Source organism: Chaetura pelagica, unplaced genomic scaffold (genome assembly GCF_000747805.2).
Source record: "Chaetura pelagica isolate M959 unplaced genomic scaffold, ChaPel_1.0 scaffold156, whole genome shotgun sequence".
In the NCBI taxonomy this organism is placed as follows: Eukaryota; Metazoa; Chordata; class Aves; order Apodiformes; family Apodidae; genus Chaetura; species Chaetura pelagica.
In genome coordinates this window covers 639,430-659,066 of record NW_009953694.1, presented here as the reverse complement: position 1 = coordinate 659,066, position 19,637 = coordinate 639,430, and the positions used below count along the sequence as shown (strand labels likewise).

Genomic DNA, 19,637 nt, shown 5'->3' with positions numbered 1-19,637 from the left:
AAGAGTGGGAAGGTCCCAGTCTGTGGCCAAAAGTACAAGCTGATGCCAAGCTAGCATTTGATGATAATTCTGGGGAGGTGTGTTTGTATTTGCTTTTACACTGAATATTTACATGCATGCATGTGGATGAATGAGTGCAACCGGCTCCTAGTAAATGGAAACTGCTTTGTGGGGAATGGGCTCAGAAGACACCAAGTTCTACCACAGACCCATTTGTGTGACCTTGGGCAAGTTACTTCATCAGTTTCTCTTGATTTTAACTATCTGTTGTTTCTGTTCCCTCATTCTTGCATGCTTTGTCTGGCTGGATTGTTTAGTTGTTAGGGTCTATCTTTTCTTGGTCACATAGCTCCTAATGTGGAAGTCCTTTTTCAATTGCTGCTGCAGCAATTCATATAGTGTGTGCTTGGGTGGGCCAGGGGAGGGGAAAGTTACAGGTTTGTGTGTGTTTTGTGCTGTGGAAGCATATGCATTTCTGAATGTCTGCCCATGATTTTTTCTCAGTGCTTTCATGTGTGAGAGGGACAGATAAATGGGAGCCTAAGCATGAATGTGGGAAGGTAAAAGCAGACTCTGACCTGTGCAGGTGAGCACGTACACAATCTTTACATCCGTAAACTGCCTGTCTGTGAGGCACCACATGCATGCATGCGCGGGTGTGTGTGCTGCTGTAGAGCAACATCCAGGTGTGTGCTCCATTATCTTCCCGCACATCTTTTAACGTGTGTGTACTAAGCTGATGTAGGTGTGTCTGGACTTTTCCCATTTTAAGCATATAGGGAGCCTTCAGTCCTCCCAGTAAAGAGAACGTACTCAAGAACTGACTTTATTGTCTCTGTCTTTAGTTTATTTTGGTTGAAATTAGAGCTCTGATGAAGAAAAATGAAGCAGGGAGCATATATTTTCCTGCCCACTGCATGTCTGGACAGCATAACTGAATGTATAGGCTTTGTATGCTGGGAGCTGGTAGGTGAGCTATTCAGGCCAGGACAGAGAGCCCATCTGTATCTTAGTCAGTACATCACTCCTGGCTTGCTTTTTCCACAAAGAGCTACGTAAATCTTTAAAGAACAGAGACAGCTTGTTAGAGTAGAAGGAAAAAATTCTGTAGCTCTGCTAGCCCATTTTTTTAGGATCTCTTGAACCTTTCTAAGATTTAGGATGTGGTCCCAGGCATGGTACTTATTTTGTGGGTTAGTTTTTGCTGTTTTGGGTTTGTTTAGTTTTGGGGTTTTTTGTTTTTGTTGTTTTTTCTTTGAATCCAAACAAAAGGGCTTAGCTAAAGATAAGTATATGACAAGGAAAATTAACCCTTGTGTTGCTAGTAGGTTTTGGTTTTATGTCCAGCCTTACTCTGGGAGTGTGACTGGATGACTGAATGAAAAGAAAGACTTTAATGTCTTCCAGCAGGATCATCAAATGGAGTGAAGCATCGCCAAGTTCAGTCTGAGCTGCAGGCCCCAGTGATTAAAAACAGGCCTGTGCCTCGAGGAGCCAGCAGATGAAGCTGTGTGTGACTGGCTCCACGTTAGCTTTTCCTTGCAAGACAGGACAGTCCCTGTCCAGCCTGGCAATACTGTCATATCCTGGTACTTTGAGAACATTTTACTGTAGCAGCTTTACAAGCTCTTCTAAGACCCAGCTGAAGTGAGATTAGCTTTACAGAGCTAGCAGGACATCACCCCCTTAGTCTCCTGTTTAACCTTGGAAGACTGAAGTAGGTGTATCTGCTATGTCTCTTGCCACTGTAGCTGTGAAAGCCCTCGTGGTAATTTTGCTGAAGGCAGACTTCATCAAGACTCTCCAGCAGATGTCCAGATGAAAGATTTCTGCAAGCCCAGAACTGTAAGCAGCTCCAGCTTGCCTTTGACAGTCCCCTTCCAGCCACACTCCAGTGATAGTTTTTAGCTTGCTCCTTCTCTGAACCCTAATTGCCTTTTCTAAGCCATCGACAAACTCTGAAGCCATTGCACAGATTAACAATTTCTCCAAGACCAAATTTCCAGCCCCACTCTAACTGCCGCTCTCTCTCTAAACCCCAAACCTTATGCTCTTACTGCCAAGACTTGGCCTGTGAGCAGTCTTTCTTCTGAGCAGTGGCTGAGGGGCCCTTACCAATCATTCAAGAAAAAAAAAGGGGGTTAGGAGAGAGAAAAAAGTATAGGGCTGCAATGTAATTGAGGCTGCAAGGGAAAAGTTTCAGTTATCAACAAACAGACTTGGCTTGGGTGAAATATTTTGTCTGTGCAATGCTTGGTGAGCTTTTCTAGCACTTCCCTGGAAAATTAGGGTTCAGGGTTGAGGGAAAAAGAAAACATAGATCGGCAATTGGAGTTGGGCTGGAATGGCACTGCCAAGGCAAGGTGGGAGGCAGCTAAGAGATCTGGACTGGGAGAAGTCTTTCATCTTGGCAATGGCTTCAGGATCTTTTCTTCCCCTCAGCAAAAAAATGACCTGTGAGGGCTGTGTGATCTCACCTGCACAGCCCTGCAGCACACACTGTCACATCAGAAGAAACCTACGCTTGTGTCAGATCTTTCCACTTATCATGCAGTGGGTAGACCAGCTTCAGCCTCAGTCATTTCAGTCTTGGTTTCATGGCTGGTTCTTCATTACCTATTTGAAATGATGTGAAACGAGGTGAGTTTACAGTCAAGTAATATTACAGTGCCTTTGTATCCTTGAAAGATCACTGTTTCCATCCAAAAGAAAAAGGTACTACCAGCCTCTGTGCCCAAGAAGGGGAAAGGTAGTGTCCTCACCAACAGGTTCTGCAGTAGACACCCACAGTAAAGCTAATACTATGTTTGTGAAAGGTCGACCCATCTGCTGCTTTTTCTGAATTTGAAAGCAGGTCTTAGCACACCTTAACCTTTGTGTCAGTGGTCTCTGTGAGGCTGCAGTCATCTCGTAACCCAGGAATCACTGATGTGTTGATTGTACCTACAGGAAGTTATTGCAGTTGTGACCCAAGTCAACTGGAACAGCAAGGACTGATGTTACTTTAGATGTATTAGAGTACGTTGCTGACCACAGGCCTGCCAAGGCTAAGGAAAAGCAGATAAAAGCTTCACACTGCAGATGGTAATTACACAGGCAGTTATTGTGTGTGTGCTGGCTGAGAGGCCATGGAGACTTTACTTTTTCTGGATTTAGAAGTTGTCTGAGAAACTGAGCTAAAAAAGTTGTTCTTTCATGGCTGCCCAGCCTCTGTAAGTAGGATGAGATTACACAGCACCTGTGCAAAAGCAGGAAGATTCAGAGACACTCATCTCAAATGAAAATTCAAACAGAATAGAAAGAAGAACGAGTAAAACCTTTACTCTGCAAGTAAACCAGTATTTACAGTAGTAAAGATAAGTCACTCCCATGCTCCAGGACATGCCCTCCTGCCAGGATAAGGAGGGAATTTCCTTTGAGACTATTCATGGCCCTCCAGCTCTGATATTTTAATGCAGTTGTGTAGGCTGGGGTGTACAGAAGGTTTCTGTCTTCTGATGTATAACAAACAGGCAGGGAAATGAAACTGGACTTCTAGATACTTTTTGTGTATGTCATTCAGGGAGCTGAAACTGACAGTGAAAGACAAACTGAGGACTCAGCAGGGTCAGACTGAATACAGAAAGCAGGTTTGATGTGATGTCACTCATGAAAACCAGGTTGGATGGCGCTTTGAGCAACTGCCCATAGAAGAGGGGTTGAAGGTAGATGATCTTTAAAGACCCTTCCAACCCAAACCAGTCTGTGATTCTGTGAATGATTGTTAGGAAATTTCCTGTCATGAGTTATCAGCCTCCCATGAATATAGTACTAAAATAGAAATGGAAAATATTGTTATTAGCAGGAAGGGAAGTAGAGCCCTAAGAAACAAGCAAATTCCCTTGCCTGGTATAAGCACATGCATCCACCCATTAAACACTGCTCCTTCTGGCTATTGGCTGTAAACACAGTGTAACTCCAGTACTGCATGCTCCTTTTTTTTCAGAACTGAAGGATTAACTGAGTGCTGAATGCATGATTTAAATCTCCTTGATATCAGTGGAAAGCTTCCTGTTGCTTTGGGAGATCTTTGAACAGAACTTCCTACCTGCTATGGTCTGTTCTCATGTGACATTGAGTAGATTTTGGGATTGTCTCACTGAGTTCTTATTACCAAAATATAGCTAATTCCTGATGATACACTCCCTGACTCCACCATACCTTTGAGGGTTCTAGAATTAGGGTTTCAGGTCAGCAGCTGTCCTTCTAGATGGACCTGTTGCGTAGTGGCAGGGACTGAACTAAGACCTCTATCTTACAGCCTGAGCACCTTCTGTGTTTTCCAAAAGATCTGGTGCCAACAGTGGCATTCAGCAACTGGTATTCGCCAGGAACTCTGATTTCCCCAAAGAGAGACAGTGCTTCACACCTGGTGAAGTAGATCTGACTTAAGAATGGCTGCCTTGTTTTTAGGCTCTGGCGCTTTTGATATTTTCAAAGTGTGTGAATTATAGTACACACATTTTAGGAGGAAGGGCAATGTATTTTGCACACATTTTACTCTTTTTTAAATTTTGTTAGGCAATTTTAATTAAAGGACAAGAAATAGAAATGCAAAGTTTACAGGATGGTGGCAGATTTTCATAATAGCCAGTTTTAACGCTAGCAATCTCCTGCTTGTGGGATTGTTGCCTGTTGGGTAGGGCAGCTGCAGACTGTTGAAGGGGCACTGTGTGACAGCCAAAAGGTGGGTGCATGAAGAAAGGAATCATGTTCCAGAAGTTAGCATAGCCTTTGTTTTGGCATTTCTGGGACAGAAGATGCAGTGGAAGTATAGTTACTTACTGCAGATTCAGCACAGCTGCACATAACTGTAAACACGACCTTCCCTGTGCAGAATGAGATTTAACTGGCTTAGAGCAGAGGACAGTCTGAAGCACTCTTAGGCAGGAAAAAAATTACTCGGCATATAATTATTTGCTTTAAAAATATTTTTTTTCTCTGTTAGGATCTGGATTTTCACTCATGTTTCCCTCATCCATGTGAGTTTCCCTCATTGTGTGCCCTGAAATCTCTAGAAGAGTTTAAGCTGACACCCAGATGTCTCTCCTGCTCTTTGTTGTCAGGGATCTTTGGACAGCGACTGGAAGACACGGTCCAGTACGAGAGGAAGTATGGGCAGCGCTTGGCCCCGCTGCTGGTGGAACAGTGTGTGGATTTTATTCGGGAACGAGGTCTTAAAGAGGAGGGGCTTTTTCGGATGCCTGGCCAAGCCAACCTTGTCAAAGATCTGCAGGATTCTTTTGACTGTGGAGAGAAGCCCCTTTTTGACAGGTGAGTTGATATCACTGAGTTCCAGCTGCTTTATCCATGGCATGTAAAATCTGTCAGGAATGGCCTTGCAGCAGTTATCCTAGTTTGTATGTTCTTCCTCACCATTGTTTTCTTAAATTGCCTCTGAGGCTTGCTCCTGCAAGGTGCTGTGTGTGGAAGCCTTCATTCAGCTAAGTGCTTGAGCAGAGGAAGAAATTGAGCCCATTAATCTAGATGGTGTTATCCAGGGTTTCAGCTTAAGCACATACTGAATGAGATGTATTGCCAGATTTGGGTATGGCATATGCAGCAGTTGGTGAGATCCCACCGTAGAAATGGGTATGAGAGGGGTGAACGAGTAGTTTTACTGGTTTCAGATGTTGCGTTCTCCCTTGCCACAACGACAGCAGATCTGTCCAGGGACAATGTCTCTACTCTTCCCTTTTGTCACCAGGTTTCAGAATAGTTGTCACCATCTCACACATCTTCCCTGGTTCTTATGCATGCAATGTATAGAATTTGTCAGCATGTCATAACAAAGCACCTTGACCCCAGAATTCTTGGCTGAAGTTTTTTTTTTGGCCCACAATTTCAACAGCTAATATGGAATGTTTATTTCAAAACTGAATATATCTTTTGATTTGCAACAAAACTTGAGTCAAAGGTTTCTGAAAAAGAACTGGAAATTCTGCATTTTTCTTCCCAGTATGAAATTGTTGATGTAAAATCACTCCTTGTCTGGTGCAAAACATGTTTAGCTGCCTTTTTGGTCCTCCTGACCGTATCAATGTCAGGGAGCCGGAATGGCCACCTGCTCCACAAAGCAAGGCAGGTCCAAGATCAGGCTGGGTAATCTGTGAGTCAGGGTCCAGATCAACAGGGTCTGCAACCAGGCTGTGGGGCAGTGGGAGTTGTAGCTCAGACACAGGAATAACAGCAGAGGCTCAGTTTAGTATTTGCTCCCATGGGAACACCATCAGCCCTGGCTCAGAGTGCTCCATCCAAGGTCAGCAAGGGAAGGGGAAGCAGCTCTCAGCTGCACTATTTCTATGTTGGCCCTGAGCCCAGGCAGTCAAATAATCATGAGGGTGGATGCTCTCAGGGTCCTTGCAGCCAAATCCTGACATTTCCTCCCCTCTCTCATATGTACATACTACCCAGGGTTAGCACTGTGCTAACCTATACAGTCCTTTGAGAAATGAGCCTTAACCCTAACAAGAGACCTTGAACTCCAGGGGTATTTGGATCCAAGGCTACTGTGTAGGTCTGCCCCAATTTCTATCACAGATTCAGAAGTAGGATCAGATCTGGGATCCTGACGTGGAGACCTGGCTCCATTCCTTGCTGCAACTCACTAACACTGCTTTCCCAGGTGATGCAGGCAGTGTCTGGTATATTGCCAGCACATTAACCTAGGAGAAAACCTTCCCTGAATGTGCAACTAGTCTTGGCGTTACTAATAGCATCCCTGCTTACTGCTACAGGAAGAATTAGCACTCTCTTGCATGGGCAGCGCAGTGTTTGGTCTCATCCTGGGAAGAATATCCTTAGAGTTTATTTGGAACATTCTTCTAATTCTTCCTTCCCCTCAACTTCCCAGACCACCCATCCTCCTTTCTTTGATTCTTAACCACAGTCAGTATTTGTTCCCTAAATGGAAGTGTCAAATATTTAGAGATATTTTAATGAAAAAATGGAAGTTTGAAATAATCAAATTGTGTCACTTCATCCTCTCTTAAACAAAATCTTTGTCTTTTTATCTGAACGTCTGGGTGTTCTAGTTCAGAATTCCAATTATCTTAATTAATGTGGAAGTTAACAAAGATATTTTGGGAAATGCTCGTATTTTGCAACAGGAGTAACTATGGAAGGAATTAATTAGGAACTACAGTTTCACTTTCATGCTTTACCTTAACCTAATCCATACTAATTTCATTGTCATGAAGATAAGCCAAGCCTCTGCATTTTTAAAGCAGGAAGCATCTTTATTTTCTTAGGCATTTGCAATGGCTAAATAGATCAGTGCTAAATCTCACCTTTAACATTCCTTCCATGAAGGAATGCCTGCCTTTTGCATGGTTGCTTCGAAATGTGGTAACTGAAGGTTCAGCACAGAACTAAAGTAGGCAAACCTAAGGGCACCCAAGTAGTGTGACACTTGAGGGTCCCCCAGTCATTGCCTTTTGCTCTTTCCACCATGCCCACTGTGACTTGTAGCTGTAGCTTGCTGGTCTTTCGATATGTATGGCACACTTGCCTGGACTGTATCACTGACATTCCTGATCCACATTGGCTGACAAACTACAGCACCACCCTCACTTAAGCAGGATCAGGGGTATATCCCTTCTACTGCCTGTACTACGCAAGATGCATTCATATCTTAACAAAATGGACAAGTTTCCTTGTTCCCAGGTACTCTCCTGCCTAGTACAAACATGTGGCAGCACTTTATTCTTAATCTTCTCTTTGACACTGCACATATGATAAAGATCAAGGATTTGAAGTAACTGATTTTATTTTCTTGGATGTGAAGAAAACACTTCAATAGGTTATTTTGTAAAGCTGTTCCTAAACTCTTTTCCTAATAGAGATTATAATATTTTTTCAATATGCCAAGTTTGGTTTTGAAGCATTTTAAATAGGGTGCTTGTGACAAGAAGAAGGAGGAGCCAGAAAAAAAGGTAAGTGTTATTATGAGAATTAGTGAGGATACGCAAACTGTGCCACACTAACCCTCAGAATCTATCTGGGAATAGCCTATGACAATATAAGCTGGCCTAGAACGAAACCAACCCTCATTCAAACCATTTAAATTTATACGCTATTGAGTTTCAGTACTCAGGCACCACTGAAATTATTAATCTAGATATAGCCAAAGAGAATCATTGAATCAAACTATATGTTGGGCTTTTTTGCCTGTTTTTTAAAAAAATTCAAGCATTTTTAATCCACAACACAATACTGGTATAACTTCCCAGTAGAATACAAACCAAATTGGTCATGCTTTGTGATTTTCATGCACTGAAATAAAGTTTGTTTTTGTTTTTTTTTTTCAGTAGCAATACAATTAGAAAAAGAGAATCCCAGTAAAACTGGTTGTATTTCAGCAAATGCGTATGCTTTGGGGTACTGTAGGTTTCTAAATTTCCTTCTCTCTTCTCTATCGCAGCAACACAGATGTTCACACTGTGGCGTCCCTCCTCAAGCTTTACCTTCGAGAGCTGCCGGAGCCTGTCATCCCCTTTGCCAAATATGAAGACTTTCTTTCTTGTGGACAGCTACTCTCAAAAGATGAGGGAGAGGTCAGTGATACTTTTAATCTGCCTCCTTATACCTTAAAGATTGTTCCCAAGACTCAATGTAGTACAGCTTTCTTTTAATCACTCTTCAGTCCTGATTTAAATCAATGAAGTTCCTAAGAACCTTCTCCTGAATCTTCCTGAAGCTGTGAATTGGGCATTAATATCACAAAATCCTGCTTGAAGCAGTTTTGAAGTCAGTATTGTAGTTATGTGCTTCTTTCTTCAGAACAAAGCTGTTCTGTAGCATAATCAGCAAGAGATGCAAGGTAGGAGATCTGGGTTCCTTTCCCAGCCTCGCTTATTAGCAAGCTGTACAGTCATTCCCTCTTCCTTGTTTCCAGTTTCATATATCAGAACAGCTTGTTCTGCATCCCAAAGTTTTTGATGGATGAAATGTTGATCAGTATGATGATCTTCGTATTACTTAGAGAAAAGACACTACAAATGGGCTAAGATATTATCCCAAAATAAGGGAAAGCATGCTATGAATACTTTACTGGAACCACCTTCTGATGTTGCTTTCTCTGGTTTCTAGGCAAGGGAAAGGGCTCATAAAATCCTCCAGGTCTGTGGCAATAATGGAAATTTTGATTCACTGCTTGGGAGGAGGAGGATAATTTACAATATGACTGATTGATCTGTTTTATCCATATTGTTCCTGTTGTGGTGATGCCTGAGCTCTTCACCAATTGCAAAGGCACGTTGGATCTGGTCTAATGTGGGTGGAACTGTGCCACCTTCTAAAAGAGACGTTTAAAGAAGCTGTAAGGGTTGTTGCTAGTGTCAGCTAAAGAACAAAAAGCCTGAGGGCTTATAAATCGCAGTCTATAGTCTGTCCCTTTTCTGTGTGTGGCCTTAAGAGCATGCCTACTTCTTTGACTCTGGTGGGAATTGTAAGAACTGTTTCTGTACTGAGAATCTGGGGTTCAACTTTAGTTCAAGTGCCAGAAGGCTCTGGGGAAATTTAGTCCCTTATGATGCCCATAGAAAGATGATTGTTTGCATTAATCAAATGTAGCTTATCTTGTAGTGTCAGTCTTTTACAGATAAAAAGCAAGTTTGCTACTGTCTGTACACACGTGATGTATCCTGTAGCTAACTCTGAGAAGGCAAATTTCTCTGCATGACATTGCATGTGGATTTGTATTTGCATCCTGGACACAGCCACATCAGTGTGTCAGCACACTAGTGTTGTCTTTAATAGGTACAGGTATGTGTCTACTAGCTCCAAAACTTACCTTATCCTCAGTCACTCAGGCACCTCTGCAGGGTGCTATGTAACAGACAGCACAGGGATTGATTTCACAAGAAACAGCAACATTTCTAAGGCAGTGGAGCTGGTTTAATTTTGGTCGCAAGATGTGCAGACTGGGAAGTTTTGCATCCATTAAGCTCCATTGCACAAGAGCAGAGACACTGCCAAGTTGGGCAAACTTAATTGTATATCAATTGCTCAGCTTATTAACTACATAGTTTGCCTGATTTTGCCTGCACAAGCTGCAGCAGTTTGGAAAGCAACATCTGTGTTGGTTTTGTGGAAGGAAGGCAAGGCTCAAATGACTTGCAGTGCAGTGTTCTCTTTGGATTAGAAGGGTGATGAGAAGTACTAGGCAGCCAAAACGAAGCTTACAAAACAACTGCTGTTGTAAACATAACCCATGGGTTTTGGGTTTTGTTTTGTTTTTTTGGGTTTTTTTTGAGGAAAATCTGAAGCCTCAACATGGGCTCTTTTTCAGAAAGGAAGGTGGAGTGCAAGGGTGGAGAGGCTGTAGGTGCACAGCAGCATGTGGAGCAGAATGTAGCATAAAGTTATAACCAGCCTGTAGGGCCTGACGTGCCTCTCACATAGAGAGTCCCCCCTGCTTAATAACGTGGTGTCATTGAAATTTATTTTTTAGCACAAAATGATAAGCAGGGAATTTCAAAATCAAACGTTTAATTTTGGAAAAGTATTTTGAAACAAAACGCAATGTAATGTTTTAATTTGAGCTATTATTTCATTTTTGTTAATAATTTGGAAGTTTTGAATGAGACTTTTAGACTCAAAATATAATTTTCCTTGTTTTTTATACACACACACACTCCAATAAAAACGAAATTGTTTAAGACAAAACAGCAGTTTGGATAAAACTGTTGGCACCTCACACTGCTGCTTTGTGACAATATATAGGAATTATTATGAAGTTATATTGGCCTAATCTCCATCTGCAGCAAAAAATACTCCAGCACTGCCCTAAGCTTTCCTTTTTTTTCATTCAGGTAGCTGTTAATCTTCATTCTGCACCAAACTTACCTGGTATTGGAATGCAAACAGAAGCACAGCAGAGATCTCAGATTGTGCTAAAGCCTCTAGGTATCTCAGCAGGACTGCAGCAGTAAAAAAGACTTTATTCTGATCTCAATTGGTTGGGAGGAGGGACTGAAAATACAAAACAAATTTTATACTATGAATTAAGTTCTTCAAATGTCTTAAAACTTATGAATCTGAGATGACTCAACATGGTAGTATTTTTAGCCTTCACTGCAGGCTCTACTCCAGAGATGCACATAGCAGTTCAGTGGGCTAAGTAGGTGGCTTTGTTTAAAGATGGGTCCGGATTTGGGTGAACACCTGAAGTATTGCTAGTTTTCCAGCCCAACTAGAAGCTCCTAATTGGTGCTGAACTGTTACACTCATTATAAAATGCGTGGGTTTGGGATCACACCTTGCAAGGCACGTTATCTGCAATAAATTAGACACATTACTGCAAAATACCATGATAAATCAAAAGTGCAGTGCCTCTACTGCTTGCAAGGCTGCAGCCAGGGCTCTTTGTTAGTAACGCAGCAATTCTGAACTTTCATCTTCCTTTGCACTTTCACAGTGGTATCATAAGGCTCAGCCTTTTGCCATCTGTTGCTCAGGTGGTTGATGGGCACAAATCTGTGGTAGAGTAGACAGATGCTGCAGCAGGACAAAAAGCTTTTTTTTACCTGGCAAGTGTTTGTACCTCAGCAAACAGACACTCTGTATACTGTGTTTGTGATTCACCATGACAGAGCATGGATGAAAAATTTTTAGAACCTTTTTCTTTCAGGTAGCATCTCGTACCTCTCAATCTTGTTTCCAGCTGTTCACAACTTCTTGCAGTTTCTGTTCCCAACCCCCCTCTTGCATCCAGTGGAGCCATGGTATTTTAATTTGGAGCACTTGAAATACAGTGCCAAATACCATCCTGATTTCTGTATTTGGGTTACAGAGCACAATTCAAGAGGAAATTAGGTCTGTTAGCTCAACTATGTCTAGTTCAAACTTCTCACTTGAAAGCTGGATGACCTGAACAACTGATCTTAACCTTCACATAAGCAGCAGCTGTCCTTGATTGAAATTTTTTCAGAAGTTTAAAAAGGAGGATTGAAATTTTCAAAAGTGACTGCTCTTTTCTTGGTGTCTCCATTGTCGTCACTATTTAACTGATATAATTTTTTAACTAAGGAATTAAAAAGGCCTTACTGCTTTAAATAATTATGCTTTTAAGTTTCAGGTTTTTTATTACAGAATTATTTTTTTTTTGTGCTGGAACACATAGAGTAAGAAGTGGCTATACATTTAGGACATTAAATATGGAGGCAGGAATACAGACTGCTCTGGATCTTTCTGACTTTTCAGGACCAGAGAAATCAGGTTCTTAGAGACTGGCCAACAGAATTCCCTTCCTAATAAATCCTTAATAAATCAAGGAAGGTTTGAAAGGAATGTCCAGATGTGTTTCTTTGGCTTGGAACCAGCTGCTTCTGGGATTTCTCATTAGTTAGCATCTATCACTCTTCCCCAGTGTGTTTGAATATTTATTAAAAAAAAAACAAAACAAAGCAACAAAAGTTGTCTCAAAAAATAACCAAGTGCAACATTTAAAAGAACAAGCAAATGATTCTTGAGACTGTGGTAGGATAATAGGGTTCTGAGTCAGAGGTATTCATTAGATGATTTAAGTAGCTTCAGGGTTTTAAGTCATTCCTCCAGCAGATGTCTTACACTTCAATGTAAAGACAGAAATTTTATGAGGAAGTATGTCACAGCTCAGAATGACTGCAAATGGAAGTAAGTAATTAAAAGGGAGGTAGTTGAATTGGAATGTTGTTTAGCTTCTTTAAGAAAAAACTCCCCACTGCTCAGTTGAGCTTTACTGCAGTGTATTTAAACTACACCCAATGCCTCAAAGTTTCAAATAGACTAAGTGCTGAAAAGCACATTTGCTGGTACATTTATAGCAGTGCCAGTGGGCAGACTTTGAAGACTAGCAGGCTTCACTAATTGAAGGCTTCTACATGAATCACTAAAGCTGACAGAAGGATTTCCACTGATTTTAAGAACTGAATCAAGTTCTGGACTTTGGAGTTTTGGTAAGGCATGACACTCAGGATGCCACCATTTCTAAAGCAAACCTTCCCTGTGTTATCAGCTGTTGTTCCTGGTTTTGACTCTGGAAAGAGGACTTTGTAGTAATGAAGGAACTCAGGTCTGCTTTGCATCATTTATATTAATAGCTCTCTTTGGTTTTCCTGTCCCTTAGGGTACCCAGGAACTGGTTAAACAGGTGAAGAATTTGCCCCAAGCCAACTACAACCTCCTCAAATACATATGCAAGTAAGTAAAATGAATTAATACTTGAAAAAGTCATGTTTTGTGAGGCTCAGTCTTATATGCAAATAATTTATGCTGAAATTGTGAACATTCAAGCATCACTTGAACATAAGTTACTGCTTCTGTAAAACACGTGGAGGTGAATGTGTAGCCTGTCTGAAGAAAACTCTTGGTTTACCCAAGAACATCAGCCAAGCAAATTGCTGTCACCCACAGCCTTGGCAGCAGGCATGAATTATGCTAACATATTATATTGCTTATTTCAGGAACACTTGAAGAACAGTAAAGAAAGGCATTTTTCCAGGTACTGCATGCTTGGAAGATTTATGACACAAGCTGAGTAGCAGTCAGAATAGCCAGTCTGGTCTCTGATTTGGAAGTGAGATTTGGAGTGACTTCCTCTTGGAGTATCAGGGACTCCACAGCCTTTTCTCCCCAGTTTTTGCAAAGTGGGCTGGAATGTACTTCGGAAGCTGGAACAGGCTATTACATAGTGAACTTCATGTTGTTTTCTGGTCTCCAAGACCAGTGGGATTTGCACATCTGGAGCAGACAACAGAAACACTGATGTGAAGCCCATGAATTATTCAAGATATGTCAAGCCCTTGCCAAGTGTATGGAGAGATAGCATTTCTGAAATGTATTTTCTGAATGCTTAAAAAGAAATATTTTGCCTCACTATAGGCTTTTATAGTCATTTGTTTAAATATCTGAGCACCACAAAACATGAATGGCTGAGGCAGGGGAATATGATAAAATGTTTCTAAGTGAATAACTGAGGAAAGGAAAAGCAAATAGTATTTCCTTCTGACTTAGTGAAGAAAACTAGGGGTTCATGGGTCTCACCACAGGGCAAAGCTGCAGAAAAAACAGAAGTACCTAGAAAAGTCATAATGCAAGCAGAAGCATTCAAAATTTCACCAAGTGGTTCAGGACAAGGAAACTTCTTCCCTGCAAAAACCCACCCACTCCTGCAAGATTAACATTAGTTTAGAAAACAGAGTACAGACAGAGTGAGACTATTCACTTCTGAGGCCACTGCATCCTACTTCCTGCTATTGTAGGTTTCCATGCTGTATAGTCCTGTTGACCACTTGGCTAATTATGTACAAGCTATTTAAGTGTTTGTTACAGCCTTTCTCTATCACTTCTATTGAGAAGCTGTTCCAAACTACAAAAACATTAACTTTTAGAAACTTTCTGCTGATTTACAGCTTTTGTCTGTCTGGGTTTCTTCCTGTACTATCTTTGGCTTGCACAGTCTTTTTCTTGTGTTGATATTTAACCAGCTGAAGCATTCACAAGAAACATTTGGGCTACCTCTTGATCTGTATTTTGTTACATTCAACCAACAAAGCTCTTTCCAGAGCCTGCTAGTTCTAGGATGAGGAGATGAGTGAAATGTCTTTTATTTCTGTTATATCTGTAAGTGAAAACTGGCAGAAGTTAATCTGTATAACTGGAGAATTCCTATCAAAATGTGCAAATCTGTACTTGCACACCTAGCAGAAGACTGGATATCTGATAGGCTGGTACCTTTGGCAGAAACCACCCTGTCTTCTCTTGTTCATACACTAGGTGGGACCTGAGCTTATTACTGAGCGCCTAAGCTGCATTAATTCTAGTCCTTAGGAGCATTTGAGGTGTCAGGGTTGTGTAAACACAGGACAAATCTGTTCCTGCCCCAGAATGCCAGCAGTCTGAGAAGTGACTTGCTTATTTCTTTCTTCCTTTGATTTTTCTGGGGGGGCTTTTCAAGGTTCCTTGATGAAGTTCAGGCTTACTCCAGCATTAACAAGATGAGCGTCCAGAACCTGGCGACAGTATTTGGACCGAATATATTACGACCCAAATTGGAAGATCCAGTGACCATGATGGAAGGTAGGTACTATGGTGAGAACACAGTTGTCTTTTGTAGCTATAAGAGTATTCTGAAAGTTATATATTTTTTGGTAGCTGTATTACTTGACTGCACAGTCAGCAACATGTCAACTAATCCCTTTCATCACTGTCTGCGAGGGTTGTATCAGTTGTCCTCTCTTATCCCAGTTAGCACTGGCCTGGGAGTGTCTCTCCTCTCCACTACAAGGCCTTTGCTGTATTGCAAGTTGTTACGTAAAACTCTGAACCCACTGCTAAAATGAAATCTCAAATATTCTTCAGAAGGACCATGTTCAAATACTAAGCTGCTGTCATTTAGTATTGGTGTATTGTGTAGTTAAGACTCCTCCCTGTAAATGACAGCCAGACCACAATGAAAGAGGTACTGTAGCTTTTGCTGTGCCACAAAACCATAACAAGGTCTCTTAGAAGTGCTGCCTTCTATGCAGGCTGTGTATGGGTCAAAACTTCACAGAACCCAACGAGGAAGCTGAAAATCACTGTTAATTTTGGATGTAAAAATATGAACCTTGAAAATTATCTCCCTTCATATGGGTCATGAAATGCCCAGGGTGTGACTCTGTCTGGTTGACACTAGTTCTGCACAAGTGACCTCTGATGTGCAGATGTGTGCCCCACAGACTGCAACCCACTATAAGGTAACAGGCCAATCTCAGAGCATAGTCTGACATACAAGATTTGTTCAGGGAGAAGCCTGCCACAGAGATGTAGGTCATATTATTAAGGGTAGCTTTGAGACCCCCTCAGAGCAGGGAACGTGGAAAAATGTGGGGAAGAGAAAAAGGGAGTGCAGGAGCAGATACTGGGTTATTCAGCATTACAAAGGTGGGGGGATAGCTGAAACCTCAGCTGTGTGATGCTGTGACTTCCCCTAGTGGCCAGCTGGCCAGCTCTGATAAGCTTCTTACAGCCTTGACTGACAACATGCTTTTAGTTCAGTTGCAACAGATGACAAGTTTGGGTTCAGTTCAGCTCAGGCATTTCATTAGGCAGTTCAGCTGATTGCAGAGATGCTTGTACTGTGTGTAGGTGCACAAATGCCACACATGCTGTGGTCTCCTGGTGTCTACTAATCATCATATGAAAATATGAATGTGAAATGACCTGGAATTCTGTATTACCACAGGCCTGAACTGTAGAAAAATGGGGATCCAGAGACTGGACTTACACACTTAATCATTATACTTGTAAGCAACAGCACTGAAATTATTTTGTTGTTGAGGATAGAAGATTGGTTAAACAGAAATAATGGGAAATGGGAAGATACTAAATAAATATTCTTTTTTAGCTTCAGGGTAATATGGATCTGCTAAATTAACTGTTTGTGCCAACCCACTGCAGTGCATGGTGGACACAGGCCTGCCTCACAGGCAGCTCACAGGGCATCTCAAAGACAGGGAGTGAGTGTCTGAGGTCTCCTTTGTCTCACCAGCTGTTTGCCTTTGTTTTCTGCCCACAGGTACCTCACTAGTTCAGCACCTAATGACAGTGCTGATAAGTGAACAGGGGAGAATCTTTGCTGTTCCTCAGGCAGATGTGCCAGGGGGGCAGCTGGAAATCAGACCTGTGCGTCAGCGCAGCACGGTGGAATGGATCTCCGAGGAGGATGGGGATGACAGCAGGTCAGAGAACAGCATTCCCAGCCCCCCTGATTTGCCTTCTATCAATGCTGTGGCACTAGAAGCCACTCCTGGACTTGCAGTGAAAAATACTCCTTCAGAGCACAGTGGGAAGTTGAGTCAGCCTGCCACCAGCCCCAACAAAAGAGTGCAGACACTGCCTCCGTGGAAGTACTCCTTCCGCCAGCAGGGAGCACGGTCTGTGAGTCCAAAGCTGGGCAGCTCATCCTTAGATATCCCCAATCTCTCCTCCAGTGGCAACTGGTTGATGAATGGATTGTACTCTCTCCGAGGCCATCGCCGGACAGTGTCTGGGGAACGAGTTAAAGACTCATGTTCTTCCCAGAGACTCTCCACTTACGACAACGTTCCCTCGTCCAGCCTCTCCCTCAGCACGCACAGCATGGCCAGCACCTCCTGGTCTACATCATCATGCGAAATCTCCGTGGTGGACTCGGTCAGCAGCTGCCCAGCCTGCCGGGCCAGTGACTCCTCTACTTTAAGCTCTCTCAAAACCGAGTGGATAACTCAGGACTCACTGTCTCAAAGTGAGGTCAAGACTGCAGATCTGGAGAACAGCATCGACAGGTTTGAAGCATGTAGCAGCAGCAGCAGTGAGCAGAGCAACCCAGCTGCAGCTTCCAGAGACTCTGTCAAATGCTCTAGGGCCTTACAGAGCTTGGTGGTGGAGCTAAAGACAGAACTGAGCAAACAGAGGACTGAGTATGAGACTAGTATCAAAAGGTAATGTCATCTGCAAAGGGGACAAGGATGTTGTCTGTCAGCATCACCCCTGTTTGAACATGGGGGTGGGCTACTAAGTGTTCAGGTTCTCAGACCTTGAGTTTGTGTTTGAGAGACAGCAGATTTGGTTCTGCTCTTTCCTCACTGCTCTATGAATCTTTTCTCTCTGATCTGAGGCTCAAAAAAAAGAGATTTCTTTCACACAAGGAATTCCAGTATTTCTCATTCTATGTTTCTGCTGGAAATCAGAATTGCACAGGTAATGCCAAAATCTGCTCTTTGTTGTTGTCCTGGAAAAAACTACAGTAAATATCTGTCTTGCAGGGAGGGACTGGGATGCTGGGTGGTCAGGCCTCACAACCAGGAACTCTGTTGGTCTCTGCAGGTGCTGAGATTTGCGCCAAATGAGTCTGAACTGGAGAGCTTCTTGCTGCTTTTCCCAACAGAAACATTCTCCAGGAAACTGATTTTTACTATTCTTCAGGGTTGTTGTTTTTTGGTTTTTTTGTGTGGTGGTGGTGTTTGGACTGTATCTCAGCTACAACTTTTTCAGCAGCCCTTTTACGTTGAACTTCTAGAAACCTTGCTTTTGATTTTGTCTGTACTTACAGTGGTCCTTTGCTCACTTGGCCAGCTACTGACTCAAAGTAGCTGCAAGGTGCTCCTTGTGTAGCAGATGTGACCTGTGCAGGTGTTTGCCCACGTTGATGTTTACTGCAATTGCTGGTGCTGTACTTCAGATCTGTGCTCAGAAAAATTCCTTCCAGTTTTCAGAAGAGGTGTAGAAAGTATTAGTAACTAGGAGGTCACATTTATTCATTTGTGTGAGTATGAAAGGTTATTATGTTACAAGTGCAAGTGAGTAATAGAATGGATTTCAGGCAAGTACTCAGGAAAATATGCACATGAAATACTGTTGCTTAAAAAAATTAGCTATGGTTTAATATACAGCTCTATGCAGAATTGTACACCATGTTATAACACAAAAGAATAATGAGTGGTCTGGGCTCTGCAGCACTGGTACTTTGCACTGAAGAAGGGATGCAGTTCTATTTCTTACTAATAGTTGAGTTCTCAGCCTTCTTTGTGTGTTATGTTGTCAGTGTTATAGAGAATGAGAATGGTAGGTTGTGGATTTTTTTTTTTTCTAGATGCCCCACTGGTGCAGAGTGGGAGGGAGATGAGAGATTGTGCCTTGCATATAAAGCTGCAGAGCTGCCTGGCAAGTGTGGTTGCAGGGATGAAGAGTAACAAACAGAAAGGGAACCACGCTGCAACACTTGGGGTAAGCTGATGCCTTACCCCATTAAATGGATTACGGACAGGGAGTGCTGGGGCTGGTGGACTATAAATTGGCCAGGTTTAACAGAGCAAAAGGGCTAACAGGAAAACACCTAATGAACTAATAAGTTTCATAAAACCATGCAAGATGCAATCACTGCCTTTTTATTTAAAAAGGCTGAATCCAGCTGTTTTTCAGCTCTCAAGAATTTTACAGTGTTTTTACTACATCTGCAGCAATTTTCATGTGCAAAAATATGTTCCTTTTGAGACTGCGTGAAAGGCTGCCCCTGTGGGAAGACAGGAGCTAAACAGCAAAGACAGGAGGTGGCTGAGCAGGAAAACTTTGGGCTGTCTCACTAGCTTTATTTTATTGAAGATAGTCTAGTCCCCAAAAGTAGTAATTAGTTACTTTACATGTGCTTGTGGGGTTTACAGAACTCAGTGTTTGTGTAGCAAGGCATGTTTTAATGAAAGAATATGAGCTTTTTGTTGGCACATACATAAGTGGAGAGAAAGTGGAGTCAGTACCTGCCTGGGGCAGAGGTAAGGAACACTTGCTAATGGAAAAACTGTTATTTATCATCATCATCAACTACCCATTTTCTTTCTCTTAGTCAGAGGGAGGCAAGTTTCATAGCCTTCCTATAACCAGTCTGTTCCAGAGCATTTCTCCCTCAAGCTTAGTATACTTATCAGACATTCGCTGCTGAGTTTCAGTAATTTGTTTCCCACCGGGGACTTAAGAAACTGGAAGTATATTGGAGAGGACTATTATGTTGTGTATGTAGAAACGTAGTAAGCACTGTGATAAGCATTTTTTTGCAGCCATGCTACACATTTCTGTTCACTCACCAGTGCAGCTCTTGGTCT

The 19,637-nt window shown here is 42.2% G+C and overlaps 1 protein-coding gene across 1 annotated transcript in view; it reads left to right on the top strand.

Moving 5' to 3' along the window:
* The window catches only part of ARHGAP22 (Rho GTPase activating protein 22), a 112,356-nt gene that overhangs the window by 90,567 nt on the left and 2,152 nt on the right, over window positions 1-19,637 (top strand). Inside the window, exons 4-8 of the mRNA XM_010000345.1 lie at window positions 5,106-5,313; window positions 8,462-8,594; window positions 13,148-13,221; window positions 14,978-15,099; window positions 16,580-17,483. Coding sequence (XP_009998647.1) covers window positions 5,106-5,313; window positions 8,462-8,594; window positions 13,148-13,221; window positions 14,978-15,099; window positions 16,580-17,483 — 1,441 coding nt within the window. The remainder of the gene's footprint in view (window positions 1-5,105; window positions 5,314-8,461; window positions 8,595-13,147; window positions 13,222-14,977; window positions 15,100-16,579; window positions 17,484-19,637) is intronic.